General features: G+C 55.3%; 3 protein-coding genes across 4 annotated transcripts in view; all 3 read left to right on the forward strand.

Moving 5' to 3' along the window:
* Positions 1 to 11,765, forward strand: part of UIMC1 (ubiquitin interaction motif containing 1) — a 41,180-nt gene extending 29,415 nt beyond the window's left edge. The window contains exons 9-13 of one of the 2 annotated variants that reach the window (XM_054168425.1): positions 1,233 to 1,401; positions 6,827 to 6,911; positions 8,432 to 8,552; positions 10,318 to 10,381; positions 10,813 to 11,765. In XM_054168425.1, coding sequence (XP_054024400.1) covers positions 1,233 to 1,401; positions 6,827 to 6,911; positions 8,432 to 8,552; positions 10,318 to 10,381; positions 10,813 to 11,066 — 693 coding nt within the window. In that variant the 3' untranslated portion in view covers positions 11,067 to 11,765. Of the gene's footprint in view, positions 1 to 1,232; positions 4,855 to 6,826; positions 6,912 to 8,431; positions 8,553 to 10,317; positions 10,382 to 10,812 lie in introns of those variants that run through there. The other variant, XM_054168424.1, reaches the window with a different exon arrangement.
* A 30-nt stretch (positions 11,766 to 11,795) lies between these two features.
* Positions 11,796 to 14,524, forward strand: LOC128897908 (uncharacterized). The gene is given in 9 exon segments (XM_054168272.1): positions 11,796 to 12,253; positions 12,405 to 12,575; positions 12,656 to 12,981; positions 13,290 to 13,438; positions 13,598 to 13,717; positions 13,834 to 13,968; positions 13,970 to 14,114; positions 14,194 to 14,402; positions 14,519 to 14,524. Coding segments are annotated over 9 exon segments (1,719 nt in total).
* Positions 14,492 to 17,485, forward strand: LOC104303992 (hexokinase-2). Its single transcript, XM_054168717.1, is given in 10 exon segments — positions 14,492 to 14,674; positions 14,792 to 15,025; positions 15,113 to 15,417; positions 15,493 to 15,632; positions 15,768 to 15,887; positions 15,975 to 16,070; positions 16,180 to 16,279; positions 16,390 to 16,828; positions 16,964 to 17,197; positions 17,325 to 17,485. Coding segments are annotated over 10 exon segments (1,950 nt in total). The 5' UTR covers positions 14,492 to 14,528; the 3' UTR covers positions 17,461 to 17,485.
* Positions 17,486 to 17,506: the final 21 nt, after the last annotated feature.

The raw sequence follows: 17,506 nt of genomic DNA on the forward strand, positions 1-17,506 counted from the left end.
TATGAATATGACAAAGCAATCTAGTGGCACTGAGCATCTTGGCTGGCTTCAATTGCTGCTTCCCTGAAATCATGCTGTTGGAGGGAAGCAGGCAGCAGTTTTCCTGCATGCTGTCTGTATGCAGATTTCCCCTCCTTGGAAATGTTCAAGGTCAGGATGGATGGGACTTTGAGCCACCTGGTGTAGTGGAAGGTGTCCCTGCCCATGGCATGGGGGTTAGAACTTGATCATAGTTAAAGTTCTTGCTGACCAAACCATTGCATGATTCTGTGTCACTGCTTGCCCCTAAGGACAGAAACTCCTGTATTGTTTTCCTGTAGATTTCTTCTGCATGGCTAATATTTAAATAACTTTTAGAAATGATTGTGGCCAGGGAAAGGTTCTCTCTTGAATGTGGAGGAACCTTGGAGCAAGCCTGGCTAGACAGAGATCTAGTTATGAGTGAGATGGCAGCAGTCTGCTGCATCTTGGGAACATCAACAGTGGTGAGCAGACTGTATCTCCCCGAGGTGGTAGTGGAGCACCTTTGCAGCTGTGTAACCGAGGCAGAAAGAGAGAATTGGTGAGTGGTGATGACACCCAGAGAACAAACATGGGACCTGGCAATAAGGCACTGCTAGTAATTCTGTGTGATATGAATTTTTAATGGTTTTGCCTCTCTCCTTGATCTGTGTCCCCTCTGACTGCTCCAGCCACCTCCTCTAGAGAGGAGGAGCTTCCCTGTGATCTCTTCAGACTCCCTAAAAGCACAGCAGCCTCCTTTCATCCTGGGGGAAGCTGTGTTCCCAGACAGTGCTGCCTGCATAGCGTGTGTCATGCCCAGAAACTGATCAGCACAAGTCAGGTGTTGAACTCTTGCTTTGCCCCATGCATTTTCAATCAGTTTTGCTTCTGAGCTTCCCTGATTAATGGAAGCTTTGCCATTTTTTCTGCCATAGTATGGGTGATGTTTGCCTTAAGTGGTGTGCATGGCTGTGCAGGGAGGTTTCACCACGATTCAGAAGGACATGCTGCCTGTGGAAGAAGACTTAGTTATTGGGACTGCACATTTTACTCAGCTAGTGGTGTTATTTCTGACCAGTTTGTGATGAAGGGAGAATAAAACTTTCCAAGAAAAACTGAGTCTGTGGGAGGATGAGTAGCTCCCAGACAGCACGGAGCTCTGCACCTAGCTGAAGATGAGAAATGGCACAATTAACTGCTTGGCTAATTTTTTTCATCTTCTTCTTTAGGCTGGTGGAGCTGAAGATGCTGGCAGGATTGTGTCTGAGTGCAGTCCTACAGCTGCTGACCAGGTGTCATGCCCACTGTGTGACCAAGACTTCCCAGCGACGGAGATTGAGCTGCATGCCATGTACTGCAACGGCATCGTGGGGGAGGAGGCTGGCAAAGGCAGTCCAGGTCTGCCAAGCTCTGCTGCTCTCTGTTTGCTTCTTGTGCTCATTCCCTTTCCCTGTTACTTGCAGACAGGTGCTGCACTGTTGTCCTTCTCAGGATATTGGGTGTGTGGCGTGGCATGTAGGGAAGTTTGTTCACTCTGTCTTGTTCCACCTCCAAAGCAGCCAGGAGAGTGTTCCCCGAGGCTCCTGTGTTTCCAGGATCTCCTGGCTCAGTTAACCTCTCAGTGATAGACTTCGTAATTCATCACATTATTAGCCCCTTGGAAAGCGTGTAAGGTGACTGTAACCCCAAGATCTATCCCTGGATGCTTCAAACAGTACTCATAAGACTTGTCTGTTGTGTGCTTTGTTGTGGACCTGCAGAGAGTCTGCCAGTGGTAGAAAATGGCAGGCTCCCGAGCCACGCGGGGAGATGTCCTTCAGGGCTCGCGAGGAGGCAGAATGCTCTGCACCGCTCCAAGCGCGGCCTGCCGTCTGCAACAAGCCTGACATTTGTGTGTGCAAAAATGGCTTGTTCAGCTGCAAGAAATTGCAGAAAAGTTTCCCTCTTGTTCCTGTGAAATTGCAAAATGATAGCTATCGATTTAGGAGCTTGGATTTTGTTCCTTCCTGTGAAGAGTGAGGCACAGAAGCACGGTCAGAGCGCCCGTATTAATCCTCTCTGCAATCTTCTCTGTATCAGTTTTCCATAGCTAACCTTTGTAGAGCTTAAGTGAGCAAATACACCAGTTGGTTATCAACATATTCAATAAGTTCTGTTTTAGCTGCTGCTTGAAATGTAAAGTCTGTGTTAGCACAATGTCAGGTAATATCAAAGTAGTAGCTTGTAATAAGATTAACTTTTCAGGTTGTGAATACCTAATTTTCAGTTACATACTGGGTTATTAAATGCAACCTAAGTCTGTGATATTTAAGCAATTGGAGAAAATTTGAGCTAGTGCAAGGACCGTAAGTTCTTTGTTTGCCTGGCAGGAGAAAGTTTCACCATGTAATCTTAATGCAGAATTGATGTAGCTTTAAAATACAAGGTCATTGTTAAAGCGAATCTTTGGGGATATGGCATGGGTCCTGTCAAGCTAACAGGAGGCAGAGTAGTGGCTGGAGCTCCTTGGGGCTTAATTTTGGTGGAGAGTTCTCTCTGCAGGCAGAAACCAGCAACTGATGCAAAGCATTTGCTCAGGCAAATCACAAATTATCACAGTTCCTCTCCCATCCTCACCGCTGATACCTGTGCCACAAAATGGAGCAGAATTTTCAGTCTGCCTTTTAGCAGGGATGTCTTTGGCCCTGTGGTAATTGGGTCCCTGGTGTGACTGGACTGTGAGTCTATCCATTGATCCTGGGGAATCCTGACTGTGATCAGGGAAGGCTTTGAATTATTTGGCAGTGTGAGGGAATTTGTTCTTTCCTTTGGTGTTGGCTTTCAGCAGGACAGAGTTCAAGGCTGGCCTCTCCACTCTGCTTCCAGACTGGTCTCCTTGGGGATGTTTGTAAGGGTAGTTATTTTGGAATTGCTATTCTGCTGTTCAGAACAATCCCCCCCCTAAGAAAACTAGCCTGGAGTAAATGAGATTTTGGTCTACAGTAATGGCTCTAAGTAGAGCAATGGTTTGGGGATGAAATCACAGTAATTTGGGGTTTCTGTTACCAGTTATTCTAGTGTTTTTCCTGTAGAGACCAGGTTTTATTAGCCATAACAGTCTCTGATACCTGCATTATTTACACCAAGATTTTGCAGGACCGTGGGGCTTCCTGGACCCAGAGCTGCACATAACACAGGGCAGGACCCTGCCTGTCTGCTGGGGCTCTGGCTCCTGTGGCGCCTGAGCCCGGTTCCCAGTGGCTGTGCAACAGCAGCAGCTGCCCAGAGAGGTCTCAGCTGATGGGCTGATCAGGGGCAGTTGGGGTGAACAGGCTGGGATGATGTTTAGTTCTGAGCAGAGGCCAGGCAGTAGACTGGCACAGCTGTGCAAGTACAAAAGGACTCTCTTCCCAGGGCTGTTACCTTGGCATCTGTCACTAGCACAGAATTCACAGGTAAAGCTACTGCATGGGGAGAAAAAAGAGGTGGGAGAACTGTCTTCTGAAGCTAATGCCAGCTCCTGTGTGGGTCCAGAAGCTGTTCTCTACTGCTGCAACTCTGTGTGCTCTTGGCTGGCTGCTGGCTTCCTCGAGAGCACAGCAATAGCCTTGTGTGAAAGGAAAATCAAAATTCTGTCCTCTTAAGCCCTGTCCTGATCTGTAAAGGAAAGATGGCTTCAGTTTTCCTTTGGTGCACTGGGTCAGCGGCTCCTGCTTTGTCTTTGGACTTATTAATTGGATTTATTCCTGATGTCTCTAGAATTGCAGATTGTGCAGTCCTGCAGACTGTAGCTGTCAGTGTTTTTCATTTCAAATTACAAAAGGATGGGGTTCTTGCTGCTTCTATTTCTCTTCTCCCTCCTCCTAATCATGCACCAAAGTCTTTCAGTGCTATGTATCAGGAGGCTAGCTCGGTCCAGCTGATATTTAAGGACAGTTGTGAGTTAGCTGGGCAAGATGAGTTAAGGTTTCTTCCCTTCTGTATGTACATGAATGCCCTGGCTGGATGCCCATACTCGAGCAGTATGAAAATCTGGTCATGAATTTCCATTTTCCTGTGGTCTGAGTAAACAAAGAAGAGCAGCAGTGTGCTGCTGTGCCAGGCGAGGTGTGGTCCGGGTTCAAGGTTTCCGTCTCAGTGCCTGCCGTTAACACCAAGTGGGGCTGTGGAAGTGCTGTGCCAGCTCCTGTTGCTTCAAGCACTCAGCTGAAGGGCTTGCTGGTGTGAGAGGGGCTCTGTGCTGGAGTCACCACATTCCTCACCTGCTGTTGCTGCCAATGCAGGAATCCACTGGTCTCGGTCTGAGAGCAAGTCCTAGCCACTACTGAGTACAGCAAATAGTCTCAAGCTTTGTGACATTCTCTGTTCCTCTTGCCCTGCATCTGTGTGGTCCCAGCCTCTCAGTTCCCAAGTGAGCCCAGAAAAAAGAATATTTTGTACATCCCTTCCTCCCAAAGTCTCAAACAACCTGCTGCAGCTGTCAGTCTTCAGCACCAGTTCTGTTAAAAAGCTCCTGACATCAATAGAAGTGGCCCTGATACAGCGGAAAGAGTAATGGAGTGGGTGCAGAGGAAAGCTTCATCACTTCTGAGAAAGGACAAGATGCCAACAAGCCTGCCACTAATGGAGTCCTGCACAAGAAACAGTACAGCAGGTAGTGAGAGAGTGGAGGAAGCCAGTGAGTTGTGCAGCAAGATGAGGAGCTTGGTGACTGTGACCTTATAGCTCCACATGCTGACCTGACCTGGCAGCCCCAGGAGATGCCCAGGGTGGGCATATTGAGGACAGTTTGCTCTTCTTCCCCAGGCTGTAAGCTGGAGCCAAGCAGCCCAAGGATGACTTGTCAACCAGAAGAAATGCTTAGCCAGAAAAAGGATGCCAGAGAAAAGCATCACACCTAGGAGAGTTACAAGGTTTTTGTCACACAGCAGGTCAGCAGTGCTCTGTGGTGGGGATTTTCTCTATGGCAAATCCCTTCCTGCAGGCGACCAATGTGTTTTGGCAGGGGTCATGCCTCGCCAGCTGGCCCTCTTCTCTCTCCTGTGCCACTGCTCACAGCAACACAGCTGGAGGTCTTCCCCTGGGCAGCTGCAGAGCTGGTCCCAGACACCTCTAATGGGCCCTATTACTCCAGATGTGTTCACTGCTTGTGGAAGAAGATAGAACTGATGAACACCTGAGCTGGCGCACGAGGCTCCCAGGACAGCGCTGAAGGAATATTAACGAGCGCACGCTGGTTTGGAGAGCAGCTTTCACCACGCTGTCAAACACACATGTGTTAGTTGAGTTGTTGGGAGGCTGGATGGCCCAGGGGGTGGTCATGGTTGTCAGTTGTCCTAGTCAGGCTGCCACTTCAAATCTGGGCCAGGCTAAGCTAGAGAGAAGCGTCCACTCCAGCAGCTGTGAGCAATGAGCTGTTGGTATCAGTCATCGCCTACGAGACAATGCCCACATCCTAGGAAACACTCAAGCTTGTTCCTTCAGCGTGGATGTCTCCAGCAGCTCCAGCAGCTCCTGAGCATCTTGCAGTGCATTTGCTGGTCATGGCTGCAGATCAGTGATTGCTACTGAGGGACCAGCTGTGTTGTATCATCAAGGCGGACAGATACTGGGGTTGCCTAACCCTCTGAACTGGAGTTTTGCTAAAACTCTGAAGGATTCCCTTTCTTCTACACAAAATTTTGTACATCCCCTTATTAGAGATGATGTGCCAAGAACAATAGGTTTGTCGTGTCTATACCTTGGATTCAGACCCTTCTCCTAAAGAGAGTATTGGAAGCAATGTTACCAGGCTGTAAAATAGCTCTCTGCATTGTCCCCTTAGCCAGCTTGCCTGAGAGTGCTTACTGTGACATCTGTTTTGGAGCTGGAGTCTTGAATGTCCCTGGTGAAGCAAGCTAAGCTATCTGATGTGTTCCCTGAGGATCTTTGCTGGTGGCATGTCAACAGGAATACATTGAGAGGAATTTGACTGAAAGAGACGATGCTCCAGTGTGCTCCCTGCAGATGCCTGAAAAGCAGGTTTGGAAAGGCTGCTTGGGCTTGCTGAAGGAACAGAAATTGGACCCCTCATCAGCATGCTGGTCAGCTGGGATCTCACTAGCTGCCCACGTGTGTGGGAGCCAGCCCTTCCCTGCTGCTGCTGGAGAGCAACACCACCCATGCTCAGCCCTGGTAGAGATCTTCCTCCAGAAGCCCCACAGAGCTGCATGCAGACAATAGCACAGATCAACCCCAGCTCACATGGGCGGGGGGGGGAAGGCAGCAAGCATAGGCTGTTTGTTGTAACCTTCCCCTTCCAGCTGAGCCATACCCATCCCCAGCAAGGCTCACTCTTCCTGCCACATCTGCAGGAGGGCTGGTGCCTCCACACAGCACCCACCTCAGCTCGCCTTCCTTCCAAGCTCAGAGTCGTCACACTCCCTCCCCTGCAGCCAGCACGGGTACTTCTTTTGGCAGGGAGCAGTGCTGTGCTGCTGGAGCAGCTGGGTGACTCTTCTCCCAGGCTGTTGCACTGCTGCACATCAGCTTTAGAATGACTGTAAACTACAGACTGCTGATCCAGCTGTTCCTGCCAGGAGACAAGTTACAGTGTGAAATGGCTGGCTGGCTTCTGAGTCTGGGTAAGGAAACTTATTCAGTATCCCTCCAGAAAAAAAGGAGAATTGGTCAGCTACCTCCTCTGCAGGAAAGACCCTGCCCATCCCAGTCCTGTGTTTCTTTCCCTCTTTCATCACTTCTGCTGCAGCCTTGAGCAGAAGTGATTGAAACCTGTTGCATTCAGACGCGGTGTAGGGATGCTTTGGGGGCCAGCGGTAGGTAACCCTTTCTGTTTTCCCTTCAGTGCTCACTCGGTGTCAAAGAGAGGCAAGAAGTAAAGCTAAAGCTGCCAGTGGTGAAAGTGGCCCAACATCCTTAGGCATTGACAAGTAAGTAGGTATGCTTGCTCTACCGAGATGGTTTCTGTGCTTCAGTTCTAACTTGCCTGTGGATGTCTCTATTTGTGTGTAAGTGCTGGCCGCTGGCCTTGCAGCAGTGCTTCCCTCAGTGCCTCTGCTTGCAGTGCTGGCTATATTTAAACTGAAGCAAGAGGAATTTGCTCTTCTCAGATTTGTTTATTGTTGCACTAATTTTCTTCCAGCTCAATCTGTGGTGGGTCAGGGATGTGTGGTCTCTGACCACTGTGGGGGTAGCTGTAGCTAAAATGGTGCTAACTCAGCCGGTTTCTGATGGGAGATTTAAGCTTGCTAACCCCTGTAAAAGAAGGGACTAGGACAGGGAGGCTGTAACATGGCACCTGTAGTGATATTCTTAATTAAATTAGACTTTCAGAATAGCAGTGGCTTTGTTTAATCTCTTCCCATGCAGCCCCTCCTCCTGCCACCCACACAAAGCATCATAAGAGAGGATCTGACAGTAAAATCCCTGCTATGGAAGCAATTTTGCTGTTACAAACAGTGGATGGCAACATCACTAATGGAATTAGGCTAATTATAGAGAGGACAGCTTCTGTTTAGACACATTATCTGGGTAATCAGCACTGACTGGAAAGAAAATAGGGGAAAAGTACTGCAGAGTTTTGCTTGATGGGGGCTCTCCATGCGCAGTTTTGAGCCTGGGGTGAGGTTTGCTAGGGGAGTAGTGCTTATCAAACTGAACACAGTGCTGCTGGGGCTGCTCCCTGGAGGCTCATCTCTTCTTGAAGATGGTCCATTCCTGAACAGCTCCCTCAGTGGATGCTCCCCTCCTGAAGAACTAGTTCCCTCTCCTGCACTGTTGTGATCCCTGCCAAGAGCTGGTGTGGAAGTGAGTGTGGCTGTGTAAATCCACACCTGACCTTCATCTCCTTTTGCCTCGGATAATTTTCTTCCCAAGCACACTCAGTCATTCTGTGTGAGCCTAGCATCTTCTACACAAATGAAGGGGCTTTGAGGAGCACACTGTGCCAGCCCCCCAGCAGGAGCTTGTACTCTGCATTCCTCTCCCAACCTGGCATGATGTAAAATGGAGACAGTGCAGAGAAAGACTTGATTTACTAGTCAGACAAGTTCATCCAGCCCTGGTAAAACGTCTCTCTGATTTAACACACTTGGTTTGCTTTTCAGGCAGAATTCAACTCCCCTTTGCAAAGCCCTCACACTTCATTTCTGTGGATTTTGACAGGGTGCTTTATGTCTGGGGAGAAATCAGCAGTGTTTGAGATAGTTAGATGAGCAGATTTGATTACCGTCCCGCTGCTGCAGCAGCAGGATACAGAGGAACAGGCAGGGAAAACTGATAATCACTCAGTCTTTGCGATTGGTGCCGGCCTGACCCTACTGAGAGAGACCCAGTTTGGTGACATGTCTTCTCCCTGGTGTGGCCTGAAGGAGGAAAGTCACTGCTGGTGGCTGGGAGCCCGGTGCAGGGTGAATCCTAATGCGGTGCTCTGTCCTTTGCTGCCTGGCAGGTGTCAGAAGTGCTACCTCTGTAAGTCACTGGTGCCACTGCTGCAGTATGAGAGGCACGTGGACAGCTGCCTTCAGGCTGCTAGGCAAGCTCAGGGAACCAGGAGGCTGCGAAGCACCAAGGTGAGGGGCGACCCTGCAGACTGTCTCCTTTGCTTTGTGCTGGGTTTGGGGCTGGGTTGGCAGCAGGAGCTGTTCCCCTGGTTGTTGGGATGAGCTGACCTGGTGTAGCACTGCCTGTCCTTGTGGGCTGCCGTGGCCAGAGAACTCGTTGCCCTGTTTCCCGTGACACTCTGTGAGAGCATGGACCAGTCCCAGGGGTGAGCTAATCCAGCAGAGCTGCCAGTAACCTCTCCAGCAGGCAGGCAGCCAGGGCTGTCCCACTGCCAGACAGCGTGCCTCCGTCCTGCAGGCTTCCTCAGCTGAATATAGATGGAGTGGAGGGCAGTGTCGGGGTGGCAAGCATAGCTGACTCTATCTACAAGCCCTTTCCCATGGGGAAGGCTTCAGAGCCAGAGCATTGGGAACTGCTCAGTGCTGCGAGCAAACCACAGCATCCCAGGAGAAATCCGGGGGAGTGAGTGCTGTGGAGGTGTGCCAGGTGTGGGGGATGTGCCTTGCTAGAGGAGGTGGGAGGCAGGAGTGTGGGTTGCAGCTGGCTCACAGTCACTTGCCAGGTGTTGGTCCCCACCATGCTTTTTCATGCTTGTGACAGTCCCAGGGGAGCAGAGAGAGGGTCCTTCCAGGCCTACCCACTAGTTCCTGCAGGCAAACCTCTAGTGCTGCAGCTCTGCCTGTGCTCAGAAATGTGATTCTCGGCATGAAGATACAACATGATGTCTTAGTTTTGTATAATCCCTTAAATCCATCACAGGCCTCAGCCCTTTGGGGATTCAAATGCAAATGATGAGATTCTGGTTGATGATTTTTGGCTGGGATACAGACAAGTTCTGTGGTTCAGAGAACTGCAGGGCACGGCTGCTCCTACATGTGACAGGCTCTGTGGCAGCTGTTTGGCTCTCTGTGCCCTACATGTGGCTGGTGTGCAGGGTCCTGCACACAGGCATGGGCACAGGACGTGGGTAAAAGGTGCTGAGCTGGGCAGCCCTTTGGAATGGCTCAGCAAGGCTGTTTTCTCTGGCCCTGTCATGTGCCCAGGTGGCAGCTCACCAGGGGAACAGGTCCTGCCTGAGCATAGACTGGACTATTGTAAAGCTTCCTAGTGGCACTACTGGGCTTGTGAGTTCCTGCCACAGCCCATTTTGGGATGCTTTGCACAGCTCCAGCCCTGCAGTTTGGCTGACAGTGCCTTCTAGAGCAGTTCTGGGAGCAGCCAGGAGAGGGGACTTTGCTGGGCCAGCAGGTCTCAAAGCACCCATGCCAAGTGGTTTTCCCTTAGCCTGTCTGACCAGCACAGCTGCATCTTCCCAGGGGCTGAGGATGGGCACAAGATGTGCATTTCTTGTCCTGCTATGCCCGGGAGGAAGGCCCTTTCCTGTGCCTTTGGATAGACTGGGATGGAGCCTGCTCTTGGAGTCACAGTGCTAGGAGATGTGCCTGAACCATGGAAGAGCCCCCGGTGTTCACATCGATTTGAGTGCCCTGTGCTTGCTGACCGGGCTTGGGAGTGGCTGCTTGCACTGTATCCTCCTTCCTTACTGGACTCTGCTGCAACTGCTCTCAGCTGCCCCTGCTTTGGCACTGGTCATGCTGGGCACATGGTGGTGCCCTTCCCACTGGCAGCTGGCTGTACTCAGCTCAAGGTCCTGGAAATGCAGCATTGCCCAGCCTGACCCCACAGGCTGGGGAATGTGTGGCCATGAGGCTGCCCTGGCTATGGGGTTCTCTTTCTGCAGCGCTGTGACAGTGGTTCTCCTCTCCTTAGCAGGACGTTGGAAGGCAGGAGAGGGGACTCCTCAGGATGCTGGAGCTCTCGGAGAGCAAGGCTGAAGGTGGGAAGTTGCTCTCTGTGCCTGCCTGGCGGGGTCAGAAATGCCATTTCCCAGCTCTCCCCTTGCAGTCCCCCCTTGGCCTGGGCTGTGCTGGGACAGCAAATTCTCCTTGCAGAGGTCTGTTCTCCCCAAGCAGAGCAGGAGGCTGTGGGCTTTGCTGGCCATTGGCATCCTGCAGTTGGCTGCACACCTCCCTGCCTGTGCCCACTGGACTTGTGGCAGCACCCAGAGGCCTCGCAGGATGAGGGGTGTGCTCTGAGCCGTTGCACCAAGAGATGTCCAGCTTCCTGGGGGATGGCAGGGTGCTATCATCCCTGCCTGCAAGCTAGCGCTTCCCTCTATGGATCCAAGGGCAGGAGGAGAAGCCAAGGAGGGAGAAATGCTCACAGCAGCACTTGGCCAGGCAGGTCTGACCTGTGCTCTTGTTGCAGGTGGTGACACAGGGACCCCCCTTGCCGGATTAGGAGACCAACAGTCCCCTGCTGCAGTCTCAGCAAGAGCCAGGGGGCCAGTGGAAGACAGCCCCAGCTCCCTTCGGCACCTTCCTCGTGACACCTCTCCTGTGAAACCTGGCATCTCCTCGGAAGCTGCAGACTGCGTGGAGGACTCGGAGCCTCGCGTGGCTCTTCGCCTAGGCAGCCAGCAGCAGACCAAAGGTTGCCACCAGAGAAAGCGCAAAGTCTGAGGCCAGCGGGGCAGCAGGGCCCCCTGGCAGCCTCCTGCCCCCTGGTGAGGGTCTGGTGGCACCGTATCCCTGCTTCACCTGCAGCCTTGTTCCCCCACTCCCCTTTTGTATGTTTTATACGACCTGAGCGGGGAGCGCGGGGTGGAGAAGTGACTGTGTGTTTTATAGGTGCCTGTGCAGCTTTCGCTCTGTTCAAGAGATGGAAATATATTTATGTATGTTTTTATGAAACTGCAGCAACACCGAGGAGCTGTGCTGTGCTTCTCTGGGGAGCAGAACGTGCTGGAGGGAGGAGGAGCAGCAGGTGCTGTGGCCAAAATCACATTTCCCAAGGCCCGTCCTCAGGCTCGAGTGGGTGATGGGAGCTTGGGGACCCCCGGGCGGGGGCTTGCAGTGCACGGTGCTCGGGAGCAGCACATCAGTGAGTTTCCCAGCTGGGAGCTGCGGAGGGCACCTTGCTGCCGGCTGCCAGCTGCAGCCAGCGGGGGTGTGAGCGCGGTCCTGTCCCCACGTCCTTGGCGTCTTCCTGGCTGGTTCGGCGGGGCTGAGTGCTGCCGTGTGTGCGGTCTCTCTGACAAGGAGGACTCTGCCTCCCGCGGCCACCGCTGGGGCAGCTTCAAGGGCATGAAGGAGTTCCAGACTGGGCCGTGGGGCTCCCCCCACTTCCCGGGAGGTCCCTAACGGGAACGGAGCCGGGGCGGGGAACGCATCACCGAACTTGCTTAATTAATGGGACGAACTAACGCAAAGCTAATTAAAGCTCGGCCTGCGGTAGAAGCGCCAAGAGGGAGCTGGGGCGATGCTGGCCGAGCAGCCTGTCCCGCGGGCACGCCCACCGGGGCCCCCAGTGCGGCCAATAGAGGGCGGAGCCGCCCGCGGCCGCTGCTTCTGTTGCCGGAGCAACGGCAGCGGCGTTGCCAACGGTACCCTCGCGACACCGCCGGCCGCCCCTCCACCGCCGGCCGCCCCTCCACGGCCGGCCGCCGCGACACCGCCGGCCGCCCCTCTACCGCCGGCCGCCCCTCCACCGCCGGCCGCCGCGACACCGCCGGCCGCCCCGCAGCTATGGCCAGCCGCGGCCCGCCCCAGCCCAGCCAGTACGGCGGGGCGGCGAGAGCCACCCACGGGCAGAGCCCCTTCGCTTCCAGCTCGCACCAACTCCTCCAGGGCCGCCCCCCCGTGAACCGGTGAGGGGCTTCGGTCTGGACGTGGCCAAGCGAAGCTGGGTGTGGGGAGGCCGCGTTCGGGGCCCGCGATGGCTCTGAGCAGGCTTCCTCTGCCCCGCCGAGTGTTGCATCTCCCCGGACAAGGCAGAGACCAGTCTCGGGCCTCTTGCAGGTGGAGGGCAGAGGCGGGCAGGGAGAAGAGGGTGATGGCGCCCGAGCACGGCTCCGGCCCCTTTGCCATCGTGGGGCGCCGCTACCCTCTCTACCCGCGGCTGCCGGGTCGTGATTCCTGTGACCATGCTGTTGAGACCACGGCCCCGTGGAGCAGGGACGCAGAGAGGAGGTGGGAGGCACAGCCTGGGACGCCCCCTCCCGCCCCACTTGTGTGCTTGGGCAGGCGTGGCCTGTGCCCCTGTCGGCCAGGGCTCTGCGGGTGACAGCCGCCTCCCTCCTGCAGGTTCCCAGTAAGCCATCAGCTGGGCCACCAGAGCGATGGTCCCTACAAACCGGTAAGGTCCACCTCTGCCCCACATCGATCGAGAGGCATCCCCTGCCCCTCACACCTGCCCTAACCAGTCATTCCCAGGTCAAACGAGCCCTGGTGGCACTCACCATTCCCCTGGAGACACTGCAAGCAGTGAAGGGCCGCATGCTGCAGGCCATGCTCGAGGGGCTGAGCCACCAGACTCACGAACAGGCCAACGTGCGGATGCTGCCCACCTACATCCGTTCCACACCTGATGGCACTGGTAAGGCAGTCCAGCCTGGGCATGGGCTGCTCTGCTACCTACAGCCCTGCATGCCTTGCTGGACAGGATCCTAGGGGTGCTGGAGAGGGATGTACCAGTCTCTGGTCAGTTGTAGGGTCCATAGGCTGCCCTTGCACTGCATCTGCCAGTCCTTAGTGCAGGGGCAGAGGCCAGGAGCTAGTTCCCTTGGTCTCTGTGGTGGTCTTAAGCTCACAGGAGCCATGGGTGAGTGACTGTCCTTGGGACAGGGTGAGGAGCAGATTTTAGGGTATCTGCCACAGACTGACACCACCTTCACTTCTCAATAGAGAAGGGTGACTTCCTAGTGGTGGAACTGTGCCAGAGCCATGTCCGGACCCTGTGGGTGAACCTCCCAGACAATGGAAACCAGAGCATCCAAGAGATGTACAGGACCTTCAACATTCCAGAGGACATCATGAAGGGCACAGGGGAAGCGGTACGAGGAGGCAGTGGCAGAGGGTGGCTTGTGCCAGGCTGCCCAGCACCACAGAGGCTCAGCAGGGCTCTGGGCCAGTGCTGGGGCTCTGGGCTGCCTCCTGAAGCCTGAGTGCTGAGTAGGGGGAGCAGTCGGTCACCCCTGGCCATGCCTTTGCAGCTTTTTGACTTCATTGCGGTATGTGTGCAGCAATTCCTGTCTGGCATTGGCAGTGCCCAGACTAGCTTCTCCTTGGGCTTCATCTTCCCTTTCAGATGCAGGCAGACACAACTGGACAAGGTGAGCAGGGCATCCTTGTCCTGGGACTGCATCTACCTTCTCCCCAGCCTATCAGCAGTGGGGGGAGGAACTGCCCTTTCCTGGAAGCCAATGGTATGGCACTGTGTTCCACACAGGCTGAACTCATCTCCTGGGCCAAGGAATACAGCTGCAGTGATGTGGAGGGGAAGGATGTTGTGCAGTTGCTTCAGACAGCTATCAACAAGCAGGAGGTGGGGGATCTGTGGGATGAGGGATCCTGGCTGGGGGCTGCCCCCACGGAGCAGCTGACAGTGCTCTTGCTTTGTTGTTGGCCAGCTCTACCATGTGAATGTCATTGCCCTTATGAATGACACTGTGGGCACCATGATGACCTGCAGCTTGGAGGGGAAACCCTGTGAGGTTGCCTTGATTGTAGGTGAGCAGTAAGCACCCTGTATACCAAAGTGGTGGGTGTGGGGGCCTTTGCTCATGCTCACTCCCCTCACTCCCTGCAGACAAGGGTACCAACTGCTGCTTTATGGCTGAGGCACGGCTGGTGGAGATGGTGGAGGAGACCAGTGGGCAGATGTGTATCAACACCGAGTGGGGCTGCTTTGGGGACGATGGCACCCTAAATGACATACTGACCCCATATGACGAGAATATGGACCAGGAATCCTCCAACCCTGGGGAGAAGAGGTGCACACACACAAACACACACAGAGTGAAAGCAGGGTCCCTGGGGTTTCTCTGTCCATCCCCTGCAATGCTCCTGGGTGCTCCCAAAGGGCTGTGGGGGTGCCAGAGGGGATGACTGACTCTGGCTTGGGCTGCACGCAGGTTTGAGAAGATGGTGGGCGGCTTGTACCTGGGAGAGATCATCCGGCATGTGCTGATCTCCCTGGCTGCTGAGAAAGAGCTCTTCATTGGAAGCAATGTTGTTGTCCTGAGGACCAAGGGTGTGTTCAAGATGCAGCAGATCATGGAGATCATTGAGTGAGTGGCTAGAGGCCAGGAGCTGCCATGGGTGGGGGGAATAGGTGGGGTGACAGATAGGTGCCCCTGGCCAGGAGCGGATGGCCTTGCGAGCTGGCACTGTGCTCTCCCTTGCAGAAGTGAGCAAGGCACAGCTGAGGCAAAGAAGGCTCTGGAGGCTCTGGGGCTGCATCCGAGCGAGCAGGATTGCTGCCGGGTGCAGCAGGTCTGCCGGGCGGTGGTGAGCCGTGCCGCCGCGCTCTGTGCCGCAGGGCTGTCTGCCGTTCTCAGCTACATGTGCCAGAGCAGGATGCTGGAGCAGCTGGCAGTCAGCGTGGCAGTGGATGGTGAACTCTACCACCACTGCAGCAGGTGAGGAGGCACACGGAGCTCCCAGGGTGGGTCCTACCCCAGTGGGATGCTTCACGCCAAGTCCTCGACATCTTCTTCTTCCACCAGGTTCAAAGAGATCCTGCAGAACGTGACAGAGCTGCTGGCCCCTGAATGCACAGCCACCCTCGTGCCTTCGGTGGATGGGAATGGGCGGGGGGCAGCCATTGTCACAGCAGTGTCCTTGCGCCTGATGGCCCAGCACCAGGAGGTGAACCAGCTGCTGGCCCCGCTGCGGCTCAGCCGCGCTGACCTGGAGCGTGTCCAGGCGCTTATGAGGCAGGAGATGGAGCTAGGGCTGGGCCAGGAGACCAGTGCCACTGCCTCTGTCCGCATGCTGCCCACCTATGTCCGTGGCACGCCCAACGGCACTGGTGAGTGCAGCAGAAAGGGAAAGGGCTGCCAAAGAGGCTCTGGTCCCACTGATCCCCTGTGCTGGCTCCCTGCAGAGCAAGGTGAATTCCTGGCACTGGACCTGGGGGGGACCAATTTCCGGGTGCTGGTGGTGCACGTGTCGGAGGATGGCATCCGCATGGCCAACCAGATCTACGTCATCCCAACTGCTATCATGCAGGGCACTGGCGAGGCGGTGAGGCTGAGGAGCTGTGGCCAAGGGACAGGGTGAGGGGTGGGAATTGCTGCCTTCTCCACTGACTATGGGGCTGGGAGACCCCCACAGCACAGCTCCAGCTTGGGTCCTGCTGACCATGGCCCCTCTCCTCAGCTCTTTGACCACATCATCGAGTGTATCATGGATTTCCAGCAGAAACAGGGCCTGATGGAGCAGGTTTTACCACTTGGCTTCACCTTCTCCTTTCCCTGCCAGCAGATGGGCCTGGATAAGGTGAGGGGATGACTCCAGCCCCAGGTGGGTGGGGAAGGCCCTGGGATGCAAGGCAGCTGCCTCGCCCCTGCTCCTGCTCTCTTGCAGGCAGTGCTGCTGAACTGGACCAAAGGCTTCAGTGCCTCAGGCTGTGTGGGCCAGGATGTGGTCCAGCTGCTGAGGGAGGCAGCCCAGCGCAAACAGGTAGGAAAGGGCAGGGAGCCTGTCCCCACCCTGCACCCAGGCAGCGCCAGCTCCAGAAGCTGTCTGTGTTTTAAGTTGCACGTGTCACCATCTCTCTCTGGTTTGGCAGCACTCGGGGCTGGAGGTGGTGGCTGTGGTCAATGACACAGTGGGAACGATGATGTCCTGTGGCTATGACGACCCCAAATGTGAAATCGGCCTCATTGTGGGTGAGGAGCAGTGCTGCACCCGGGGGGGCTCTCAGCCCCCTGCTGCCACCACCAACCCATGTGATATGGCCATGGGGTGTCAGGCAGCTCTGCCAGGGCTATGGTGGGAGGTGACACCAGCATGGGACCCACAGGGACAGGGACCAATGCCTGCTACATGGAGGAGATGTGTAACGTGGGTACCGTGGAGGGGGACCAGGGCCGCATGTGCATCAACATGGAGTGGGGAGCCTTTGGGGACAACGGCTGCCTGGATGACTTCTTCACTCACTTTGACCAGCTAGTGGATGAGAAAGCCATCAATGCGGGCAAGCAGAGGTAGGTGAGGGCCCCACGGTGAGGAGGGGGCTGGCTGGGGGTGCCTGTTCCTGGCTAAAGCTGTGCCTGGGGCAGGTTTGAGAAGCTCATCAGCGGCATGTACCTGGGTGAGATTGTACGCCACATCCTGCTGGCGCTGGTGGAGAAACAGCTCCTGTTCTGTGGCAAGCCCTGCCCCAAGCTCCAGACCAAGGACATCTTTCAGACTAAGTTCCTCTCTGCTATTGAGACGTAAGTGCTGGGCTCCAGTGGGTTCCGTGAGCCTGGAGTGGGGGGCCATGCTACACTGATGTGGTGCATGCAGCCCAGGAGATGGGGATGGCGATGGGGATGATGATGCTAATAGTGCCCCTTGGCCTGGGGCAGGGAAGGGCTGGCCCTGAAGCAGTTACAGACCATCCTGCAGGAGTTGGAGCTCGAGGCCAGTTCTGAGGACATCGTGGTTGTGCGGGAGGTCTGCCAGACCGTGTCCCTGCGAGCAGCCCAGCTCTGTGCTGCCGGCCTGGCTGCTGTGGTGGAAAAGATGCGGGAGAGCCGGGGCCTGTCCCATCTGGCTGTCACCGTGGGGGTGGACGGCACCTTGTACAAGATGCACCCACAGTGAGTGGGGCCAGGGGCATGAGGCAGCCACTGGGGACCCTAGCCCTACATCAGGGGTCTGGGAAGTGGCGGGGGGGGGAGAAGGGGGGGAGCACCGGCCCTCACTCTCCCCTCCTGTCTCCCCCAGCTTCTCCCAGCACCTTCAGGAGATGCTGCGGGAGCTGGCGCCCAATTGCACCGTCACCTTCCTGCTGTCAGAGGACGGCTCAGGGAAAGGGGCTGCGCTTGTGGCAGCCGTGGCCTGCCGTGGGGCTGAGCCCTAGGGAGGGCCACCACTGTCACCCTAATAAAGCGCTCTGCTCTGCAGCC

The sequence above is a fragment of the Dryobates pubescens genome, chromosome 16, assembly GCF_014839835.1.
Source record: "Dryobates pubescens isolate bDryPub1 chromosome 16, bDryPub1.pri, whole genome shotgun sequence".
Taxonomy (NCBI): Eukaryota; Metazoa; Chordata; class Aves; order Piciformes; family Picidae; genus Dryobates; species Dryobates pubescens.